General features: G+C 36.4%; 2 protein-coding genes across 2 annotated transcripts; one reads left to right on the top strand and one right to left on the bottom strand.

Moving 5' to 3' along the window:
* Positions 1-11314: 11314 nt before the first annotated feature.
* Positions 11315-12326, top strand: LOC122017553 (probable histone H2A.2). Its single transcript, XM_042575199.1, has 2 exons — positions 11315-11610; positions 11847-12326. The coding sequence occupies exons 1-2, from the start codon at positions 11422-11424 to the stop codon at positions 12060-12062; spliced, it is 405 nt and encodes a 134-aa protein (XP_042431133.1). The 5' UTR covers positions 11315-11421; the 3' UTR covers positions 12063-12326.
* Positions 12327-16949: 4623 nt separating this feature from the next.
* On the bottom strand, positions 16950-20530 carry LOC122017115 (calmodulin-like). Its single transcript, XM_042574621.1, has 3 exons — positions 20241-20530; positions 18504-18873; positions 16950-17318 (listed from the first exon to the last, which is right to left on the bottom strand). The coding sequence occupies exons 1-3, from the start codon at positions 20314-20316 to the stop codon at positions 17201-17203; spliced, it is 564 nt and encodes a 187-aa protein (XP_042430555.1). The 5' UTR covers positions 20317-20530; the 3' UTR covers positions 16950-17200.
* Between the last annotated feature and the right edge of the window lie 4590 nt (positions 20531-25120).

Here is a 25120-nt window from a genome sequence, read left to right as displayed (position 1 = left end):
GATCCTCCAGATCGACTGGCCTTTTGCTCGGCATTCGAGGCTCTCGGACTTTCTGCTGGACTTCCGCTTCCCGGCTGATCCAGTCTTTCACCTGGTTCGCGACACCAGGACTTTCCACCTAGGGTTACCACCCCCTAGGACTTTTGCCTGAAGCCATCGACCTGCCAAGACTTTCCGCATAGGGTTACCACCCCCTATGACCTAGGGTTACCACCCTTAGGATTTTTCCTTTACCTAACCGCAGCTAGGACTTTCCTGAAATCCTCAAGCAGACTTGTTAGATTACAAAACACCTTAACTTTGAATCCTTTGTCATTATCAAAACACGAGTTCGATCGTCGGATGCTTCCCGCACCAACAATCTCCCCCTTTTTGATTATGACAACTCAAATTCAAAGTTAAGTAAACAAACGAATAGATGAACACTTTTAACACAGGCAAAATTTGCTAGAATAGATGAACATATTTGACAAAGCAAATTTGCTAAAGTAAACCCTACGAATTTAAAGTTTTAGCATAAACTATATGCTCCCCCTTAACTGTTGCTCCCCCTTTTATATTAATTTAAATTTGAATTTTACATATACATTTTTGCTACTCTCCCCCTTTGCCATATATAAAAAATAAGCAATAATAGACTTTTGAATAACTAGATTTGAGACCACTTAACAGTCATTTCCTATTGTTAGCTAAGTGAAAAGATAAAACTGTTAGGAAGTGTATCATTTTGATAGATTTTAAAAGTTAGTAAAAATATAATTCTTACTTAGGAGAATAGTTGCTTTTTAATTTTTGAAGGTACTGAGTTAAGTTTTGAAAAATTGTGCAGGAATTTACAAAGTTAGATTTCAAAGTTAGCTAAGTTCAACAAGTTTTGAAAATTAAGATTGGAACTTAGCTTAGCTCTTTACAAGTATTGAATTTTGAAAACTTAGGTTAACAGTAAACTTAGCTTAAGTTTGAACAATATTTAAATTTTAGGACAAGGAGGGAAAAATTTTGATTATTCATTCAAAGTCAGTTGGTCCTTAAATCCAAGCATGAGTCATGTTCAATAGATTAACTTACTAGGTATCAGAGCCCTAAAGATCAAACATGCTTAACTAGAAAATTGAGTATCATTTACCAATTGTCTAACCTTTAGCTACTTGCTGGTTGTCTACAGGGCAACAGCTTTCACATGGTTAGTCAAGTTAAGTCACTTTGGTCCAGATAGATTTGACTAGAGCTAGAAGACTTAACTTGATTGATGTATATTGTGTATTTAACGCCCAGACTCATATCGATGCACAGATATAAGCATTCTTGAGTCCAGGCTGTACCCTATGCATCTCACGCTGTTCTATGTTTTTCAATCACAATCAAGGTATGCCTAGGTGTTTGTGAGATGCTCTGGCTTAAGTCTAGGGGAACATGATTTCTAGGGGGTAGACTTAGGCTAGGGCCAGCTTTTTGAAAAGTCTAAAAATAATGGAATTTTGAAAGCAATTTTTTCCTAGAGGTTTGAAAAACAATAATAAAAACAAGATGAGACATCTACTCTACCCAACACATTCCTATTTGCCTTCTAAGTGCACTGAACTCAAGTTCAGGTAAGGGTTTTGTAAAGATGTCAGCTAGGTTTGATTTGAACTCAATTTCACCTTTAGCTACGTGATCCCTTACAAAGTGATGTTTTACCTCTATATGTTTACTCCTAGAATGGTGAATAGGATTTTTGGTCAGATTAATTGAGCTGATATTATCAATAAAGATTTTTGTATTTTTAAATTCTAGTTGATAGTCTTTTAATGTATGCATCATCCATAGCAATTGAGATGCACATTCTCCTAGAGCTATGTATTCAGCTTCTGTAGTGGATAAAGCAACACAATGTTACTTTCTGCTTGACCAACTTACTAGGCACTGACATAGAATCTGGCAGCTACCACTTGTACTTTTCCTATCTAATTTGCACCCAGCATAATCTGAATCAGAATAGCCATAAAGGTCAAAGGTGCAAGTTCTTGGATACCAGAGTTCTACATTTAGAGTTCCTTTAATATACCTAAGTATTCTTTTAACATATGTTAGGTGTGACTCTTTTGCACAGGATTGGTATCTTGCGCACATACCTACTGCAAACAAAATGTCGGGTCGACTTGCAGTTAGGTAAAGTAAACTACCTATGACACTCCTATAGTATTTTGGGTCTACTGGTTTTCCTTCAGGATCAGAGTCAATGTTTATGTTGGTTGCCATTGGAGTATTTATAATTTTTGAATTTTCCATGCAGAATTTTTTAATTAACTCTTTAGCATATTTAGTTTGATAAATGTAGATTCCATCTTTGGTTTGTTTTATTTGTAAGCCTAAGAAAAAGTTGAGTTCCCCAACCATACTCATTTCAAATTCACTTTCCATTAATTTAACAAATTCTTTTAAAAATTTTGAGTTAGTTGAGCCAAAAATTATGTCGTCAACATAGATTTGGGCTATAAAGATGTCTTTTTCTATAGTTTTTACGAACAACGTCGGATCTATTTGTCCTTGGTTAAAGTCTTTGGATATTAAGTAATTAGATAATCTTTCATACCATGCTCTAGGGGCTTGTTTTAGTCCATATAACGCCTTTTTTAGTTTAAATACATGGTTTGGGTAGTCTAAGTCTTCAAATCCTGGAGGTTGGCTTATGTAGACCTCTTCCTTGATAAACCCATTTAAGAAGGCTGACTTAACGTCCATTTGGTATAACTTAAACCCTTTATTTGCTGCATAGGCTAATAACATCCTAATGGACTCGAGTCTAGCTACCGGAGCATAGGTTTCATCATAGTCTAAGCCTTCGACTTGACTAAATCCTTTGGCTACTAGCCTAGCTTTGTTTCTTATTATATCACCGTGATCATCCAACTTGTTCCTAAAAACCCATTTGGTGTCTATTATTGATTTATCTATCGGTTTAGATACAAGGTCCCAGACTTGGTTTCTCTCAAATTGTGTTAATTCTTCTTGCATTGCAATGATCCAGTCTGGGTCAGGTAGGACTTCTTCTATAGTCTTGGGTTCGATTTTAGAAATGAGAGCAATCTGACTAAGGTTTCTATAGGATGATCTAGTTCTGACTCCTAGGTTTGGGTCACCCAAAATTTGGTCTGGTGGGTGAGATGTACTTACTCTAGTTGGTCTCAGCTGTGGGTCAGAAACTGGTTCTTCTGACTCATTAAGGTTAGGTTGGATTTCATCATCTTCTAAAGCTCTTGGGGTGATATTAATATTTTCATTTATATTGGATAGGTTATTTTCTTCATCAAATATTACATTAGTTGTTTCTTCAACTTTCAAGGTATTTTGATTATATACTCTAAAGGCTCTACTGGTGAAGGAGCATCCTAAAAATATTCCTTGGTTAGACTTGGGTATAAATTTTCCTAAGTAATCTTTAGTATTTAAAATGTGAACTTTACACCCAAATACTTTTAGATAGTTTAGATTGGGAATTTTATGGTAGTAAAGTTCATAAGGTGTTTTATTGTGAAGTTTGTTAATTAAAATTCTGTTTTGAATATAATTTGCAGTATTTATTACTTCAGCCCAAAATTGATGATTCAAATTATATTCGTTTAGTATAGTCCTAGCGGCTTCTTGTAGTGTTCTATTTTTATGTTCCACTAGACCATTTTGTTGGGGGGTTCTAGGATATGAAAATTCATATTGGTATCCATTTATTTTACAAAATTGGGTAAATCTATGATTTTCAAATTCCCCCCCCCCCCCCCCGGTGATCACTTCTTATTCTTTTGATTTTAGTATCTTTTTCATTTTCCGTTAAATTACAAAAATTACTAAATATTTCATAGGTTTCATCTTTTATTTTTAAGAATTTTACCCATGTATATCTAGAGTAGTCATCAATTATTACTAAGCAATATTGATTCTTGCTTAGTGATTTGGCTCCATGTGAATCAAATAGGTCAAGGTGAAGGAGCTCAAGTACGGAGTTAGTTCTTTCTAGGTTGGTTGATTTGTGAGTTGACTTGGTTTGTTTTCCTTTTTGACACGCATCACAGATTGAGTTTTCAATAACTTTTAATTTGGGCAAACCTCTAACTAGACCATTTTGACTCATTTTTGAAATGAGTCTAGTGTGCGTGTGACTCAGTCTTCTGTGCCACAGTTGGGTTTCCTCTTGTTGTGTCAAGAGACACTTTATTGAGGATATTGATAAGTCAATTGTGTAGATGTTATTCTTCCTAAGTCCCTTAAGTCTAATCTCAGGGTTTTCGATGTTTTTAACTAGACATCCAGATTTATCAAAATTAACTAGATATCCGCTGTCACATAATTGACTTATACTTAGTAAATTAAAGTTAAATTTTTCAACCAATAAAACATTCGAATAATGAAATCGGAACTGAGTTCAATATTACCTTTTCCGATTACTTTAAGTTTACCGTCGTTGCCGAATGCAACTGATCCTAACTTCTTGTACTTGAGTTTAGTAAACTTCAACTTATCTCCAGTGATCCGGTGGTCAAGGCAGGGGACCCCATTGCAAGAAGTCAACACCACGTGGAGATCAAAGGGCCGGGGGGTCCACCGGAGAAATGCGAGCCCACCGGACTTGGGAGAAAAGGATAGACCGATCGGCCGATCGATGAGCATCCAACAGTAAAAGGTGCCCTGACAAGGGTCGGGGTTCCGACGCTCAGTTGAAACAATAGCTAAGAGCCGAGCGGAAGGCTTAAGAGAAGGTGATACTGCTAACAGTCCTTACGTAGCACCCGCCCGGAAGTCTTCCCAGCATATCAATGCAAACGACATGCGGGACGTGATGGGCGTGCCGCCCGGACGGCGCAGGGGATGAGGGCCGTCCGGACGACGCTCTTCGTCCAGCCGGCCGGACGGACGTCCCGACCGGTGGTGGGTAAAGAAGGACAGGAACCTCTTCTGACAGCCGTCAAGTCCTATGGCTAGGCCATACTCCAAGTCTGACAACGAGATGTTCTGTTGTCTCATCGAAGACGTGATTGGATTGTAGCAGTATGGCGTCAGGTAAACTTTCTGACAGACACATACCGAAGTATGGGCTTCGGACATGTGTGTGCCTCGGTGGACGCACAGGAACCCTTCCACCGTTCTATATAACGAGCCTCATACTTCGCCGGAGGTACGTGTGGAACACCTTTGGAGCTACTTTTTCCACCACTTGCTTACCTGACTTGAGCGTCGGAGGGTCGCCGCCGGGAACCCCTTCCCGGCCGGACTTCTGTGCAGGTTCGCCGGAGCTTCGTGTCACCAGTCGAAGATCCACGTCAGCAGTCGGAAAGCGCCCCGTGCCCAGCGTCCGTTGATTCAGCATTCGGACAGGATCATCCAGTCATATGTCTGGAGCATCCACTATCTAACATCCATTGATCCAATTCCTACACATGAAGTAGTTTGAATTGGTTTTTAATGGATTTAAAGATAGCTTAATTGAAGTAGACTCCTTAGATTTTCTATCTCAACTGTATTCGAAGTAATTTTAGCAAACACTTAATCCTATGGTTATTTTCAATTGACATTTTTTGAAAAAGATTTTATAGTTAATTAATTTTAAAATTTGAGTTTGTTTTAAAATGATTTTGAAATTCAAGTTTTTTAAAATAATTTTGAAATTTAAGTTTTTAAAATAATTTTGAAATTTAGTGTTTTAAAATAATTTTGAAATTTAAAGTTTTTAAAATAATTTTGAAATTTAGGTTTTTAAAATAATTTTGAAATTTAAAGATAATTTAATTGTTGATTAATTTGATTTAAGTTTAAGTCAATTTTCATAGTTTAATTTCTTAGTTATCTCACCCGATCTAAATTGTCAATCAGGGAATCCTATAATTGTTGTGAGATGAATTATTGTTGAATTTAAGAGGCTGGTTTAACTTTGTGTTAGATTCAGGTTTAGCTTTGGATTCAGTAAGTAAGCATTCTTTGGATAAACTTCTGGGCTATGGTGAGTCACAAGGAGCTCATTAAAGTAACCATGCCTTCGAGGTTTCCCAAATAGTCCTACCCATTGAACTTAATACTAATCCTTGGTCTAACTAGTTAGGATCCATTTAAGGGTAGCTTCGGTGAGTTCCACTTGGCCAAATGCACCAGGTCGAAGCCATATCTTCCTAGACATGCGATGCCCAAGCTTCCCTAACGTACTATCATCCAAAAACTTCACCAGTACTGTTGGTCAAGTTAAACCTAGCCCGTTTTAATTTAACCTTAATTACCCTGCCGAGTAATCTACTCTTGTTTTACTCATTTCGGGTAGATTAGGTTCAGTTACCCTATCGGGTAGTTCAGTTGGGGGTGCCAGCTAGTCTGGATCCTCCATCTATTTTTGATTTAAAATTTGAATTTTGAATTTTATTTAATTTCGAATTTTTAAATTGATTTTGAATTTTGAATAAATTTAATTTTGAATTTTTAATTTGATTTTGAATTTTGAATTTATAATTTAATTTTGAATTTTTAATTTGATTTTGAATTTTGAATTTTGAATAAATTTAATTTTGAATTTTTAATTTGATTTTGAATTTTGAATTTATAATTTAATTTTGAATTTTTAATTTGATTTTGAATTTTGAATTTTGAATTTATAATTTAATTTTGAATTTTTAATTTGATTTTGAATTTTGAATTTTGAATTTATAATTTAATTTTGAATTTTTAATTTGATTTTGAATTTTTAATTTTTAAATTTTTAAGATCATTTTTCTTTTAGCTCCCCCTGGATCATAGCCTCGATATGGTCTATCGAGGTAGTGTATTTGATCCTTCGGAACCCAGTATTGGCCAAGTCCAATTTGATTGATCAACTTGAACTTGGGGACCCATGCTTGGACTGATTTACTACTTTGTTTGTTTATTAGGGATAAGTAAGATTTATATTTCTTTTTACTCTTATATCCTAGTCCAGTTCTATTGTAGATGACTCTTTGTGTCCCAAGAATTAGGTCCAGATTCTTGGAGCCCAAAGAAAACCGTTCTAAGGTATTTTTTAAATCCTTGACCTGATTTTTCAAACTCAAATTTTCTTCCTCAAGTTTTTGAACTTGAGTTGAATCTTCAGTCTGAACTTGATCAAGTAAGGATTTTGAGTTAGTTACTTCTTTAAGGACAACTATTTTCTTTAGAAGTGATTTAATCCTAAGGTTTGACTTGGCTAATTTGCGAAGTAAATAATTGACTAAATTATTAAGCCTCGGAATACTTACAACGGAGTCTGGCCCTTCGGAAACGGATGCGGATCCGTGGCTTTGTTCGGAGTCGGCCTCTGACTCGCTCTCGCTCTCGGATTCGATGGTTTGGTCCCGGGCCATCAGTGCGAGTAAACTCGTCTGATCGAGTTCGTCGTCGTCATCCTCTGAAGAAGATTCATCCCAGGTTGCCTTCAGGGCCTTCTTTCTTCTTTGCTTCTTGGCTTCCTTTTGGTTGGGGCAGTTGGCTTTGATGTGCCCCTTCTGGTTGCAGCCGTAGCAAGTGACTTCAAACTTTACCTTCGAGTTCGGTTGGGCCTCTTTGGATTGAACTGCCTTCTTCAGATCTTTCTTGTTGAAGCCCTTCTTCTTCTTGTAGAGCTTCTTCACGAGATTTACTAGTTCGTTGGTCAGTTTATCTTCTGAATCTTCTGAGTCAAGTTCATCTTCTGATTCTGGTTCAATTTTTCGTCGGGATCTCGGTTCGCGTGTTCGACTAGTACCTGCAAGCAAAGCAATACCTTTCTCGGTTGGCTGTGCATTAGTTTGTTCATGAAGTTCAAATTCACTAAATAACTCATCTAATTTTAAGGAGGACAAATCCTTGGAGACTTTGTAGGCATCTACCATTGATGCCCACAATGTACTCTTAGGAAATGAGTTAAGAGCATACCTTATAATGTCTCTATTTTCTACCTTCTGCCCGATTCCATGTAGAGAGTTCAGAATATCTTGAATTCGAGCGTGTAACAAACTTGCCGTCTCGCCTTCCTGTATTTTTAAATTGTATAGTTTATTAAGTAACAAATCACGCTTACTTACCTTGGTTTCCGAGGTGCCTTCGTGAAGTTCTATCAGTTTCTCCCACAGCTCCTTTGCGGAAGAGAACGGACCGACTCTGTTGAGTTCTTCCTTGGTAAGACCGCACTGGATGGTGCAGGTAGCTTTGGCATCAGCTTCCACCTTTTTGATAAAGGCTGGCTCCCAGTTCTCACAGGATGTAGGCTTTCCGTCTGTATCAGTTGGTAGTTGCAGTCCTGTCTTGACTATCATCCAGGTGTCGAACTGGATCTTCAGATATATCTCCATTCGCCCCTTCCAATATCCGAAGTCTTCTCCAGAAAATAGTGGGGGACGAACAGTGATATATCCTTCTTGTTGGGCCATTTAGATCTAAAAAAAACACAAACAAGAAGATCTATTCCAAGACTGAGTCTTGGATTAGGATTGCGGGAATAGAAAAAAAATGAGCTCAAGTGGTATTGACCAACTTTGAGCAACACCGATTTGAAAAGAATTAGAATTTTAGCTATTTAGCTAATTTCTAATTGTCTCCGAAAAATACCACGAAAAAAAATATTTTGAATGGTGGTTGCACCAATTCAAAACAACCCCGCTCTGATACCAATTGTTGGATCGAGATCGCGCTAGAGGGGGGGGGGGGTGAATAGCGCTCGTGGCTAAATCGTTCGTTTATCAGAGCCGTAAAACTATCGGAGTAATTAAAACCTCGTTCAGAAATTAATGCAGCGGAAATGAAATAGAGAAACACACACAGAAGAACACGGAGGATTTACTTCGTTTGGAGCCTAAGGCGACTCCTACTCGAAGGCCCGCGATCCTTGATCGCTTCCGGTGGGCAACAACTATAAGCTCAACAAGAATTACAAATTACAATGAAAGTATTGAAATAACTTTGTACCGACAACTTAAGAAAGAAGAAAATGGAGCTCCGGGTCGTCGAAATGTTGCAGCAGCACTTCAGAATGATTGAGTTAGCAGCACGTTGAAGGAAGAAAGCTCAGAACTTGATTGTTTGAAGTGCCGGTCAAAACCCCCTTATAAAGGGTGTTTAAGGCGCCTTGAAGGCTGTTCAAGGCGCCTCCATGCTGCCGAGTCTTCCGCGTGGATGAGACTTGAACTGGTCGAACTTCATCTGTTTAAGGCGCCTTATATCACCTTCAAGGCGCCTCCATTGAAGCTTCGCAGTCAGGTCAGCTTTTGCACCCGAGGCGCCTCCAAGCTCCATGGAGGCGCCTCGGACACTGTTTATCCGAGGCTTTAGGTTGCTCCTTTGCACCTGCAAGATACGTTAGTCCCAAACACTATCCTGCAACACAAAGTTAGCACAATAAATATGATAAATGAAGTATAGACAGTCTCCGGACTGTCCGAATCTGACTTCGGGTTTCCGATCGGAAGCCCTAGGTCGACCCGACGCCTACTGTTCCCTCTACGGGGAACGCGTCCTCACCTACTCCCCTCAGGAGAGATTACCTGATGCCAGCTCGATCCTCCAGATCGACTGGACTTTTGCTCGGCATTCGAGGCTCCCGGACTTTCTGCTGGACTTCCGCTTCCCGGCTGATCCAGTCTTTCACCTGGTTCGCGACACCAGGACTTTCCACCTAGGGTTACCACCCCCTAGTACTTTTGCCTGAAGCCATTGACCTGCCAAGACTTTCCGCATAGGGTTACCACCCCCTAGGGTTTTCCCTTTGCCTAACCGCAGCTAGGACTTTCCTGAAATCCTCAAGCAGATTTGTTAGATTACAAAACACCTTAACTTTGAATCCTTTGCCATTATCAAAACACGAGTTCGATCGTCGGATGCTTCCCGCACCAACAAAATATATGAAAAATTGAAAAATATAAATAATATAAAAATGAGTACCTACAAACTATTCATTAGTCTGTCATATTTTTATGAAAAAATCATTCAGCAACCCTTTACCTTTCTTGTGTATTAAAACAACTGCTAGTGTTTATCTCAACTATGTGTCGTTAAAGGTGCTATTAATCCTCATTGATAGAGAACCTAAATTTTTGTTTATATGTAAGTTGGGTCTGATATGATTTCATATCAGGTCCATGTTGGGTCTGATATGATTAGGCCATGTTGGGTTTTTTTGATGATTCTGTGATTTTATATATTAATATCTATGAAATAATGAAAAGCCCAAAATCCACTGGTGGACTTAGAGAACTCCGATTGCACCCATTTCAGTTTCTATGAATTTATGATATTGCAAGGAGTTCAAATATGATATCCATTATTTATTTCAACTTTTCATAGATATTAATATATAAAATCAAAGAATCGACAAAAAAGTCCACGTTGGACTTGATATTGACTCATATCAGGCCCAACGTGGACGTTTTTGATGAATCTTTCATTTTGCATGTTAACATCTATAAAAAGTCAAAATAAATAATGAACATCATATTTAAACTCCTTGTAATTTCAGAAATCCATAGAAACTGAAATGGGTGCAATCGGAGCTCTCTAGGTCAATCAGTGGATTTTGACCGAAATGTACTGATCGACCTAGAGAACTCCGATTACACTCATTTTAGTTTCAGTAGATTTTTGAAATTACAAGGAGTTCAAATATGCTATTCATTGTTTATTTTTGTTTCTTCAAATATATTAAAATATTATTAAAAAATTGACTAATGTTATTCATATGTTCTGTATGTCGATACAAATAAGAGAAGAGAAAGAAATACAGTGGAGAAATGAAAACCGGTAAAAAAAAATCAAATTGTCATAAGAATAAAATAGAAAATATACTTAAAAAAGTACATTATTTGATAAATATCAAAATAACGTACGTCTTTTAATATTAATAAATTTAGATCCAAATTGCCGAAACTTTTTAGTACCCAAGCTTAATTAGTAATAGTTTATAAATGAATAAGTAATTTTTTAACAATTGATTTATTATTAAATAATTCTGGCGGTTTCAATTTGACGCGTTAAAGATCTCCTGTACCCTAACTGACCCGGCAAGGGCCGGACTAGTTATGGTTCAGACCCCTAATCCGAGTCAACGTATAATATCCCATTAACTCGATTACGGGCTCGGCCTCAGGGCAGATCTACGTACATATATATATATGTATTAAAAAAATAATATTTGATATATTTTAATTTCGCAAATGAATTTATCTGTTTTTGGCAGCTACTAATTTACTAGGAGGGTACTATTGGGTAATATCCAACCGCTCGAATACCCTCTCATCGAACGGACATAAATAGCGATCCGCGTGCTCTAATCATGACCAATGGCTGTCTGCGATATTTCCCTATAAATAAACGAAGCCATCGCATCAACAACCGCTTCAAGCAGCACTTCGTCTCCGCTTAGGTAAAAACCTACCTACCCGTCTTTGATTTTCTCTTATCGACCTCTGAATCTTCGACGCAATGGCTGGGAGAGGGAAGTCGATCGGCTCCGGTGCAGCGAAGAAGGCCACGTCGAGGAGCACCAAGGCTGGACTCCAGTTCCCCGTCGGCAGAATCGCCCGGTTCCTCAAGGCCGGGAAGTACGCGGAGCGCGTCGGCGCTGGTGCTCCCGTATACCTCGCCGCCGTCCTGGAGTACCTCGCCGCTGAGGTAAGGCTTTTCCCTGTGTTTTCCCCCCCACTGTATCGCTTTTCCCCCTTTTCAATTTCCGGTTCGATTAGGGCGGGCGGCTTTTGGGTTCGGGGCGAAATTCTTCGTTTTCTGTCTCGTAATAATTCTAAAATCTAAGTTGCTTTTGGTTGAATCGTCTATGTTTTCCTGATCTTACCCTCCTGTTATCGTTTTGTTATTGCTTTGCTTCCATCTGAATCGATCTATTCAATTAGGTTTTGGAGCTCGCTGGGAATGCTGCGAGGGATAACAAGAAGACGAGGATCGTCCCCAGGCACATTCAACTCGCAGTGAGGAACGACGAGGAGCTATCGAAACTTTTGGGAGAGGTTACAATCGCCAGCGGCGGCGTGATGCCCAACATCCACAATCTCCTCCTTCCTAAGAAAGCAGGCGGCTCTTCAAAGGCTGCCCCTGGAGATGATGATTAAAGAGATTCAATCTTACGCAGACTGCCTATTGGCTATGGATTGAAGATCTTGGAATCGTCTTGTGCAATATTAATATTATTTTTGCTTTTGGTTTTGGGTTTTTGTAGTTTTTTTTGGGTATGTTTTTTAACTTGTGTAATGAGAGTCTTGGCATTATGTCTCGGTGCTGCCTTATTCAACTTTGTATCGTTATTGAGCAGCACATGGGCTTTTAATATTAACCTTCTAAGTTGTCTCAATTACAATGTGATGAGAGTTGATTTACGCAGGCTGGGATTATATAGACGGTAGTAATGTAAAAAAAAAAAATATTAAAATTTTTATTTTTTATAGGAATATACTGAATTATATTGTTATTATTGGTATATTGAAAATTTTAATATGATATTATTTTGTATTTATTTTTTCATATCAATTTCAAAATTTAGTATTACATATATTAATATCAAAATTTGTTATATTTGAAAAGTCGGTACGTATCAATATAAATTATTATTATTATTTATTAATTTTGAATACCATATATAAATTTAAGATTCAGTATATATTATAAATGCGTTAAAGTTCTAAAACATGACTTTATTATTATTATTGGTCTACATCTAATATTTTTGTTTAACAAAATTAAAAGAACTAAATTTATTCAAAACAAGCTAATTTATTTCTTTTTTTCGAATAAATTGGATTATTAAGTTTTACTATTGAAATTGAATTTACATAAAATTGTTTAATTAAATGTTTATCGAGCAATCAGCATTTGATTGTGACATTCCATTATTAGAGAATATTTTCTTTATTAAATATTATTTCATTAGTTTTATTATTTATTTATTTTTTTAGTATTTCAAATCTTGTTTCTATTTTACATTTATAATTATATTTATATATTGCACTTATCGTTAATAAAGATTATATATTCAATTCTTAATATGATATCAGAGCAATAAATTAAGTTAAATGACGGTTGACTATATCATTTGGTCAGCCTTCCATGAATGTTCCTTATTCGTCTTATGATCTTATAGTTCTCAACGTTAATATTCAAACTTTTTTGAATTTTATTATCTCCAATTATTTTACCTGATGTTTATAGTTCACGTCTTTTTATTTGGATATAATTTACAAGGATATGTTGATGACTTTTATCCCTGCCCTTGTGCACATAATACCTACAGATTTCATGCTCTCTCAACCGAATCCAGATCATATTATCTGGCTCCGTTAGGATCAACTTCTTAATGCTATTGTTGGATCGATGTCTCCTATTTTTGTACAATTTATTTCTGCATCCACTTCATCTAGAGATGCATGACAAATGTTGGAGAGAACCTACGCCGCTCCCTCACGTGACAGGATTATGACTCATCATCAAAATCTTACCAGTGCTTACTAGAGTAATAGATCTATCACTGATTATATGCAAGACATCAAAAGAAATATTGATGCACTTGTGCTTATGAATGTCAAAGTAGATTTTGATGAGCTCTCTTCATGTCTTGAATGATCTTAGTCAAGATTACAACAATATCTCACATGCCCTTTCATGATATCCTTGTCATCTTTGACGAGTTCTTCGAGCAGCTCCTCAGTTATGATGCCCATTTAAAAATTTTGATACCATCTCCATCTTCAGCGCAGTGATTGCTCTTGTGGCTCCAAAAGGAAATTCACCTACCTGATATTCAAACTCTCGTGATGGTAACCAACATACTTCTAATTAAAACTTTGTGTAACCGCAGGCATGGCAAATTCCAGCGATGTCTTATCAGTCGCACCTGCCTGCCTTGGTGTTGCCTGTATGCCTGCCTGCCTACGCAGCCGGTTACGTCTAGTCTCAATTGGTATCTTGGGCGTTGTCAGATCTATGGTGTCACATGTCACTCTACTCGCTAGTGTAGCCATATGACTGTCTCGATGCTAGCCTTGCTTCCATCGACTCCATCGCATGCTTCGTGTCCCGTGTACAGTGCACCGTTTGCTCACACTGTCGTTTATTTTACCCCTCCGTTTGATCCTCGAGAATAGGTGGTTGACTCTAACGTCTTTCATCATGTTACTATTGATCTCGCTACTCTTCCGTTGCATGAGCCTTACTCTGAGAACAATAATGTTATTATTAGTGATGATTCTAGACTACCTATTACTCATAATGTTTCTTTCTCTCTCCACTCCATATTTACCTTTAGTTTTCTCTAATGTTATGTATGTGCCTACCAATGTCAAAAAACTTGATTTTTGTTGTTGTGCTTTGTGTTATTAATCTTATTACATTTCTTTTCTTTGATTTCTATTTTCAGGTGTTGGATCGTCGTATGAGGACAACATTGGTCAGCAAGGTCCGTAGAGATGGTATCTATTATTGGTTAAAATCTACATCTAAGCTATCGTTTGCTTCCGCCCTTTCTACATTTGTCTTGTTGTTTGTGTCCTTATGGCATAGACGTTTAGGTTATCCGTCGTTAGATATTTTGCGACAGTTTTTGTCTTCCTTGGGTCTTTCGTTTTCTACATAGATTTGGTCTAATTTTTCTTGCCCTTCGTGCAATATTAATAAAAGTCATAAGATGTCTTTTCATAAATCTAGTATCTCGTCCTATGCCCCTTTGGACATTATCCTTTTTGATATATGGACGTCTCCTATTTCGTCATTTGATGAGTTAAGATATTATTTTCGTTGTTCATTTTACGAAGTATATATGACTATCTTTTACGTAAAAAATCGGATGTATACTCTATTTTTATTATGTTCAAAACTCTTATTAACAATTGATTCTCAATAACTATTAAAACACTCTTTACTGATAATGAAGGCGAATTCTTAGTTCTTTGCTCCTTTCTTACTGTTCATGTAATCAGTCACCTTACCACCCATTCGCATACTCTTGAACAACATCGATTCTCTGAACGTCATCACCGTATAGCTGAAACTGGTCTCACTCTGTTGCATAGAGCATCTATTCTATTCACTTTTTGACCTTTTACCTTTGCTGCGGTAGTCTATTTGATTAACCGCATGCCTAAGGTCGGTCTTTCCAACGTGCCCTCCTTTGAAAAATTATTCACCATCGTCCTTAATCTTTCGAAACTTCATGTCTTCGGGTGCTTGTGCTTTTCGTGGTTGTGGCCCTATTCCGACCACAAGTTTGATCCTAAGTCGACCTCTTGTATCTTTCTTGACTATTCTCTCAGTCAGAGTGCCTTCTTGTACTATGATCTCGCTCTCAAAAAAGTCTTTATATCTTGTCATGTTAAATTTGTCGAGCATGTTTTTCCATTTGTCATCACATCCTGCCCGAGATCCACAGTAATAGACACTTACTTTGAGTTCTCTGTCACACAAGTCCTCTCGTAGGATTCTTCAGCATCGGTGTCGCAACCTGCCATTAGCCGTAGTCGCTCACAGCTGATTCCTTCACAGCTGCCATCATCGTTGCTTGCTGTCGGGCCGTCCACGCTATGAACCGTCTACAAACTAGCATCTCATGCAAACTTGCTCCAAAATGTCATCTACAAATCCATCCCAAAATATATCTTTCATACTATCCTTTCACGACCCTATGAACCATCCTCTGTCACTGGGGCTCAATGACCCGAATTGGATAAAGGTCATGCACAACGAGTATGATGCTCTTCTCTATAATCAGACTTGGACTCTTGTATTACCTTTACCAAACCAAAATCTTATGGGTAATCAGTGGGTGTTTCACATTAAGCACAAACCTTATGGCTCTATTGATCAGTATAAAGTTCACCTTGTTACTAAGAATTTTCATCAACGTCCTAGTGTTGACTTTCATGATACATTCACTTTGGTATACTCTCTTCTTTTGTTTAGAGTCGAGCGTGCAATCATGAGATATTAAGCTTCCGGGCTGCCCACCGCGAACACTTTCCAATTTATTGTGGCAACCAATGAAAAACTTCCGTAGAGCTAAATTGGTCGCTTAAGGTTCGATGTTACCTAATTCATCATTTTTACGATCGATGAAAAACTTTTGTGGACCAAATCGATCACCCTAAATTCGATTTTAGTTAGTTCATCATTTGTTTTCTTTTGTTTAGAGTCCATCAAATACTTTTTATTTAAATTCAAAATAAGACATGGAGCGTGCCTAAGTTTTCAAAATAAGACCTCTACCATGTTCTTTGTAGTTGTAGGAATTAGTCTTTATATACTTTTATTATTTAAGTTTTGAAGCCTATTAGATGGTCTTAAAATTGTTATATTCCTTAAATAAGACCTATTGGATGGTCTTAGTACTGAAAGGTCATCTATAAATTTTGATCAAAAATATTATGTCCAAATTCTTATTTAAATGTATTCCTTACAAGCTAGTTATTCCATGATTTCTCTCTTTTCATTGTTGAAAGCTTATTTAGCAGCCGAATTGATATTTAGATGACAGAGTTACTTTGTTGAAAACCTATCTAACAGCCCTCCCGAGCACAGTGCAACAAAAAGAGATACACATCCTGATGGATATATATCGTCAAAAAAAAAAAAAAAATCTTTCCTATCTCTTAGCCAACTTAGCAGTCGACTATAAACTAACTCTGTGATTTACCTCCCTTTATATAACCTGAGAACAGATTGTAAGAGACGCCTAAGATGAATATAATCATCTTTTTACTACAACAATAAGAGGCACATAAGATTTGATTTCCATGCATGACAATATTATGCCTATCGTGCTTGAACTATTGGAATTGATAGGTTGCCATGTCAAAAGATGTTGCACTTTCAAATTTATCTGATGGGCGAACCACGGGAGGCTGCCCATGAAAGCATATCTAGCAATTTTAGTAACTTAATAGGAAAAAAAAATGTCAAGAGCTCAAAGTAACTTAATAGAATGATTACTTATATAATATCAATAATTATTAATGTAGAAAAAAATTGCCAAAAATTTTAAAATGGTAAAACAAGAAGTACTAGTATTCAGTAACAAGAAGTTGAACCAAACAGAAATTGCCTATTTTTACACCGAATATGAATAGAACAATCAATCGATCGATAGGTTTGAACAGTGAGCCTAACGTTCATACAAACCCCACAAAGTCATTGATACAAGCCATGCAAATACAGGTTAAAACAAACTCACCAGTAGAGGTGTCCTACTGCTTCCACTGCATATAGATCAGAGAATACTGCAGCTCGAGAAAAACTTACCGCACTTACCCTGATGGCTGTCATGTTCCGGAGAAAAGCCAGTGTTTTTGGTGGGACTTCCGATTGCTCCGATTCCTTGTTCCCTTCTGTAGGAGACCAGATTGCATTCAGAATTAGAGTTCTCACACAGTAGTTCAAATCCTCAGATTTCATTGAAGATATCATTTCAAGATTCAACCATGGTAGCATGAAGAACAGGTTTAACCATGTGCATTGGTGTATTTGCAAATGAAGGTTAGCAAAACATAGATCAGTTCATTACACGTTGGCTTGAAATGCATGGTTCCATTTTTGTCCACACGTAGGATAAGGCAACACCATGAAGAGGACTGACCTGTGTTTGATATACACATCTAGCGGTCCGTATGGTTTGCAATACGTTCAATTTGATAGTGTAAGAGCACCAAATTTTATAAAGGATCGAAGGCAGATTAACACAACGAAGTAAATATTGTAAGGGGAAGGAACAAGAACTTAAATACAGCTTGATTAACCAATTTATCATCCACAAAGTGCAAAAGGAAAAACTTAATTAGCCAGGAAATTAGCAAGACGTGAGTTTCAAAGAGGAAGAACTGGTATAAGCATCTTTCCCAGTAATCCAACTTTATTGAGTTGGAAATGTTACAACTGAAAAGTCTTTTCTGAAATCATCATTGCAATTTAACTAAGTGAACAAATGGAAGGGAATCCATTAGCAGTTCAATGTATCGATGGTGCCTAAGGCATAGGATCCTGTAAGAGACACCTTTCGATTTCAAGTGAATATCGAAACCGGCCTGAAGAAGAAAGAGAAGTTAAACAATAGCTACACATTCAATCAAAGGCGGTAGGTAACAAAGGCTCCGATAGTGTACAGTTTGTAGAAATGTCAAAAGGGAAAGTTTGGAATCGAAAGGCAAAGGCGTATTAATAATGACGGCTAAATGTCTGTTAAACGACTTCTAATTATGTTAGTGACTCAGTGAAGACTTCTCACACACTGACTTAGCTTTACACAAAATGTGGTTAAGATCCATGCTAATAAAATTTAAGAAACTATTTGATGTCTACTGTGAGAGCCTAACACAATCGCTAAGCAATTTCTTTTTTCAAAACTGAGTACAGAAAATTTTTTAAAAAATCAAGCTACAAAGAGCATAAAATCCATGTTAATTTGGAATTTAGAAAGAACGGACATCCATGATGGAAGGAAATTCTTACTAGCTACACTACTCTAATAACCAAACACTACTTATGTGCTATAAAAAAAAGACTGTTAATGTCCTTACTTGTTCATCATAATTTTGATGAATTCTTGATAGTTGATTTGACCATCACCATCAGTATCAGCCTCACGTATCATCTGATTGACCTCGTCATCAGTTAGCTTTTCTCCGATATTTTTCATGACATGGTGAAGTTCAGCAGCTGAAATGAACCCATTTTGATCTTTGTCAAACACCCGGAAAGCCTCCTTAAGCTCCTCCTCTGAGCCAGCATCCTTCAATTTGTGTGCCATCATATTAAGAAACTCCTTAAAATCCATTGTTCCACTGCCATCTACATCAGCAACTTTAATCATCTCTTTAAGTTCGGCCTCAGTAGGATTCTGTCCCAATGATTGCATTACATTCCCAAGTTCGCTGGTTGTGATGTTGCCTGTTGAAAGCAGAAGAAACTAGGTTCATCACTAACAGTGGAAAAATCCCCTCTTCATGTTATACAATCAGAAGAAACTGGTGTCGTAGGTAACAGATAACTGTGTTATATCTATAAATTTTAGCTAAGTATTGTTGATGACCATTGTACCCCAAAAAAACTCACGAGTACTCACACTAAAAGAATTACTTATGAAACACAGCTAAGCACAAGTGTCAAACCATATGCATCCTACTAGACTTGTGAGTGGGGAAAAAAAAATAGAGAATAGAAACTATCAAATCGACTGTCGATATTTATTGGATAACAACTTAACCCCAAATTTTACTTTTCAATTTATCTATGCATAACCATATAGACCAACCTTAATCTTTAAGGCTGTGTTTACTTTTGAGGAGGGGATAGAAGGGAAATGGAATAGGCTAAGTGAAGTGAAGAGAAATGAATTGCATTAACTTAATCACTCTTATGTAATTTTCCTCATTTACTTAGAAGGAATTGAATGGAAAGAATCACTTTCTCACAAAGTTATCGAAATTGGTGGAACTAAAGTAGAGGAAGATGTAATTAAATACCTTCTCTATTTTCCTCCAAGTTAAGAAGCAAAATTGATCAACTTATTTCAATCCAAGTAACAACAAAAGAAAATGTCATAAATTATACAAGAACAACAAGTATTGTTATGCGTATAGATCATATCCCTCTTAGGAAACAACACCTATTATATATTTCAAAAGCTCATTATGAAAAATATTGATTTATATATTTAAAAAATATCATCTATTTAGCCAATTCTAAAGAAAGACCAATAGCACTGTAGTAACCATTAAGCCCCTTTATTTTCCACATGAAAGTTAATCGCATTGCTCAAGGCAGTTACCGAAACAAAGAAGGGATTCAGAAACCTAATGTCGCAGGAGATTGATGGTTAATTGAGTACAAGCAACATCACAAAAAGAAGCGTTCTCGGCTATGACTAAAATGCGGCAAGAACAAGAGTAGACCGTGCCCCCAAAAGAGAAAGGCTAAGTCAAACAAAATGAAGGTTTTTATTGAATTATACCTAGCAAAGGATGACGCATCAATCGGTTCCCTAACATGAACATCAAAGACAGAGTAGAGAGAAGAGGCCGCGGCGCCCGACCTAATCAATCACTACAACGAAATCCACTATGAAAGTACCGGTCACGGAAAACGAAGATCGAAATTGCCCAAAAAGCCGAACTTGTCAAACAAAATCATCAAAAGGCCCAATGGCGGCGACGGGAAGAAAAACCAGACGAATCGAGCAGAACAGCGTCAAAATCCCTAATTTTGTACAAATTCGTGAGCAATTGGGGGTTCGGTAGCAGGAAGAGAAGACAAACCGTTTCCATCCTTGTCGAAGAGGCTGAAGGCCTCCTTGAACTCGGCGACCTGCTCCTCCGACAGCATCTCCGCCATGACCTTCCAGGAGTAGTGCAGGGCACAAGGAATTTGCCTCTACAACCAAAATGGAGCAAGCACAAAATCGAGCGAGGAGGAAGACCACAACAATCTCGAATTCTATAAATCGCTGCAAAGCGAGGAATAACTGAGCGAAGGCAAGGAACGAAGCATCCAATTCAAAGTGAGAAAGAACAAGGCATTTACTTTATCAAGTAGGTTCATAAATACATATATATATATTTTTTCACCGCTGGCACAGTTGGTTCACAGCAAGATTGAGGAGGATTATTCCTTAAAATACCTCTAATATTTCAATTTGAATGTTAACTATGTCTCTTAGTTTTTTTAAAGTCATTTATGTCCTTCCTATTTTATAATGTATTCTAAATTTATCCTCAGTATTAACTCTTCTGTTATCTATAACGAAATCTCACGCGTAAAATACGCGTAACCATCTTGGCCCAACTTATAAACACATTGCTCAATTCTATCAACTCTATTTCCCAAATTATCAAATTCGTTGAATTGCTAACCTTGAAATTCTCTCCAAGCATCTATTTTCACTCTTCAATTACGGTGGCATCGTGAACCAACGTTGGTAAGTGGTTTATTGATGTCCTTTGATGTTTTTCTTTTCATTTAATTCGTTTAAGACATCGCACTTTCGCCTAATTCATTCCTGTTGAATTTCTCTTGTAGCCACCGACTTTACGGGCAACGTTGACATTGAAAACATCTAGAGCACAAATTGCTATATATATTTTCTCAGATTAACCATTTTTCAAGTTTTTGATTCTAAGTATATCAGTATTTTTGCAAGAGGTAGAAGGCGATGTTAATTGTGTTGATATTGATGAATTGCTGAGTAATGTGGGTTCTCATAATGATGATTGTGAAGCTCAAACATTTCCTATATTCCTTATTAAGGATGCAGAGAATCTTGACTTGTAGGTTGGTATGATTTTTAGCTCAAAGCTAAATTTGTTATTAAAAGTCATTGCATCTGATGCGGAAGGTTTGCTAGGTTCGTTAAAGTTGATAAGAAGAGATTGCGGGGAAAGTGTAGAAATGAAAGTTGTGATGGGGTGATTTATGTGTCGCCAATGGATCATGATAGTTGTTGGCGGATAAAGAGTTTTCAATCCAGCAATTTGTGCTCTCGACATCTTCAATGCCGATGATTCTCGCAAAGTCGACGACTACTAGAGAAATTAAGAATGAATTAGGCAAAAGTGTGATGTATTAAACGACTCAAATGAAAAAAAAACATCAAAGTATATCAATAAACCACTTACTAATGTTCGTTCATGAAACCACCGTAATCGAAAAGTATGAAAATTGATGGCTTGGAGAGAATTACAAGAGTAACGATTTAATGAATTGGATGATTTGGAAATTAGGGTTGATATAATTGAGCAACAGGATTTTAATTTGAACCAAGATAGTCACGCGTATCTCACGTGAGAGATTCTGTTACAGATACCAGAAGAGTTTGATGAGAATAGATTTGAGACACTTTGTAAAACATGAGGGACACAAATGACTCCGAAAAAATTTTAAGGACATAATATAGACTCGGTTGAAATATTAAGGATATTTTAATGAATTATTCCGCCAATACGCCTCGAGTAGATTCCCAACGGATGCTAAATATCCGTTGGTTGTCGTAACTCTTCTATGGTGCTGAGCAAAATTTTCATAATTTACCTTTTTTTTAGATCGTGGAGGCCATCCAGAAGACTCTAAAAAATTTATTTTAAATTTTTTTAATAAAAAATATGTCAAACGCCTCAATATAATTCGTCGAATTTTAAAACTCTAAAAAGAATGATTTTGATCATCTTTACTAATTTAGGATGATCAATTTCGCCGACAAACATATTACTTAACTAATTCTTATTAAACAAAAATGGAAATCAGAATGGATAAAATTTTAAAGGTGATGTTATTTGTAAAATTCTATTTTCAATTAAAGTCAAATGGACGTGCATTTAATGTTAATTGTCCAAAATACTTTTCAATTATTTGATCGTCAAGAAATTACATGTTATCTTTTACATAGCAATTATGATTAAATAATATTTATTTAAGATAAATTATGATTAAATAATATTTATTTAAGATGTTATGAATATCATGGAGTCCTATATTATTTTATTAATTGAAATATTATTTTAATTAAATTATCATTTTAAAAAATCATATTAAAATGATATACACTTACTATGGTAAAAATTTTGGTAGACGATAACAATTAATTTTTACACGTTAGAAACTAACTTCTGCATGCTAGCTTTTATTCGGGTGAGTGAATATTTTGGACAATTCAAAACAAAAGTATTAACGAAAATACGAATGACGGATATTTTCATTTTAGTCCAATAAGAATAGTTAAAATATACTTATCAACTTTTGTTGAGAGGGTACTTGACAGCTCAAAAGCGTCCAATAAGAATGATTAAAATATATTTATTAGCTTTTGTTGAGAGGGTACATGACAGCTCAAAAGCTGAGGTAGAGTCTCAATTCTTTATTTGCATACCATATAAAGTGACGGGGAATAATTAGAAAAAAAAAAAAGGAAGCTGCGTTGGAGCGATGATGTAAATATATGGGGTTTTAAGTGAAAAATGGGCAAACATTTTCAATGGAATGACTATTTAGTATGACCGTTGATCTTGCCGAGATCAGGGATGATATGACTTCTCGAGTGGTGCAAACGAGACATCATGGACAGGTCGGACTTGAGTCGGATAGCTGCTGATCCACGTTAGAGTTGTCAAATGGATCAGTCCATAATTTATAGAATCGTGATTTTATATCGAATTGATTTAGGGTCAGGAATGGATCGATCAGGATCGGATTGTAGAATCGTACGATCTTACTAAAAACCTTTAAAATATTATCATACATGATTAATAATTAGAAAAAATATCTAAAAAATTTATTTACATATAAATAAATAATTAATTTTGTATATATATATATATGTAATCATTTACACTCAACACTTCAAATTATATTACTACACGTACAAATTTAAATTAACTTGAAATTCAACTATCATTCTCGTATATTAATAATATTTATATTTTCGTATCATAAAATAAAAAAATATAACATTTTTATTAATACAATAATAATAACACATTCAATGTCACTAATATTTTCTTGGTTTATAAGATAATTCAATTTACAGGGCAACAAAGCACCTAACGTGTATAACAAAAGCTATTGAATTCTCTGATTCAAATATGAACACCGGAAATAATCTTCTAAAGATTGGTTGATGCCACACAGTATTAAATAATAGGCATCCAAAAACTCATTATTTTGGGGAAAAAATGATAGAATATTATTGATAAAAAAACTAACTCAAAAATAGTTAAACATATGTTTAAATAATTTAAAACCCTAATAAGATGAAAATAAGATAATAAAACAAAGATAAAATCTTTTAGACATCTGAAAAGGATTTAAATAATATTTTTTGGGTTTGAAATATGGTGGTTAAGAATAAATTTTGAAATTTATTAAAGATCTCTGAACGAGCTTTGATTTGATATATTATAGGCCTCGTGGTTCAATCCGAGTTAAAAGTTATGACCTCAAAGCTTCCACTAATTCTGCTCCGATCCTACCGATTCTGTTCCGATCCTATCGACCCTGCTATGATCCTGTTGTAAAACTCGATTCTACATGATCTTAAATCGATTTTGAATTTTTAGATCGTAGAATCGTATGATCCTACGATCTGGATCATGATTTTGTAAGAATGATTAAAATATATTTATTAGCTTTTGTTGAGAGTGTACTTGACAGCTCAAAAGCTTAGGATAGAGTCTCAATTCTTTATTTGCATACCATATAAAGTGACGGGGAATAATTAGAAAAAAAAAGAAAGGAAGCTGTGTTGGAGCGATGATGTAAATATATGGGGTTTTAAGTGAAAAATGGCCAAACATTTTCAATGGAATGACTATTTAGTATGACCGTTGATCTTGCCGAGATCAGGGATGATCTGACTTCTCGAGTGGTGCAAACGAGACATCATGGACAGGTCGGACTTGAGTCGGATAGCTGCTGATCCACGTTAGAGTTGTCAAATGGACCAGCTCATGACTGGTGGGAACAGGACGGCTCGTAACAAGCTGGCCATTTGACAGTGTGGAGTGGGGTGCACCGATTTATCATCTTGACAAATTAGAAAATCTCTAATCCAACTTAAGGTGGATTGCGGACTTGACAGGCTAACTCACAAGTCTACCGAAAAATAGAAAAATTAAAAAATATATATAAGATTAAAAATTTTAAGTTTAGTTATAGATTAATATGGTCGAACCCATGAGGCCATTGAATTTTCCACGTTAGTTTTAAATTTAGAAAAAAAAAATATATTTTTTCTCAATCTGCCGTGGGTCAAGGCGGGCTGACCCGCCTAGGCCTGTGACCCATGTGGGTCAGCTTGCGGCGGACTTAGATGATCTTTTTCATATATTCAATGTGAGACTTTATTTACAACCTTTCAACTTAACAATCCCTCTCTCAAATGAAGGACCACAGAATTCCCACGTTCAATCCTCGACCCATCAGGTTTTCCTGTCTCTCGGTTCACCCGACCTACTAGGACTTCATGCCTGGTGTCTGGACCTGTCTCTTGGTTCACCCGACCTGCTTGGACTTCATGCTTGGTGTCTGGTTCTCTTGATTGCTTAATTAGACCATAGCGCTCTGATACCAATTGTTATGACCAAAAAGGATTTAGATATCTCCACAATAGCATGATATTGTCCACTTTGAGCCTAAACCCTCATGGTTT

Source organism: Zingiber officinale, chromosome 8B, assembly GCF_018446385.1.
Source record: "Zingiber officinale cultivar Zhangliang chromosome 8B, Zo_v1.1, whole genome shotgun sequence".
In the NCBI taxonomy this organism is placed as follows: Eukaryota; Viridiplantae; Streptophyta; class Magnoliopsida; order Zingiberales; family Zingiberaceae; genus Zingiber; species Zingiber officinale.
The sequence above is the reverse complement of the archived record's forward strand: the minus strand, read 5'-3'. Positions and strand labels throughout refer to the sequence as shown.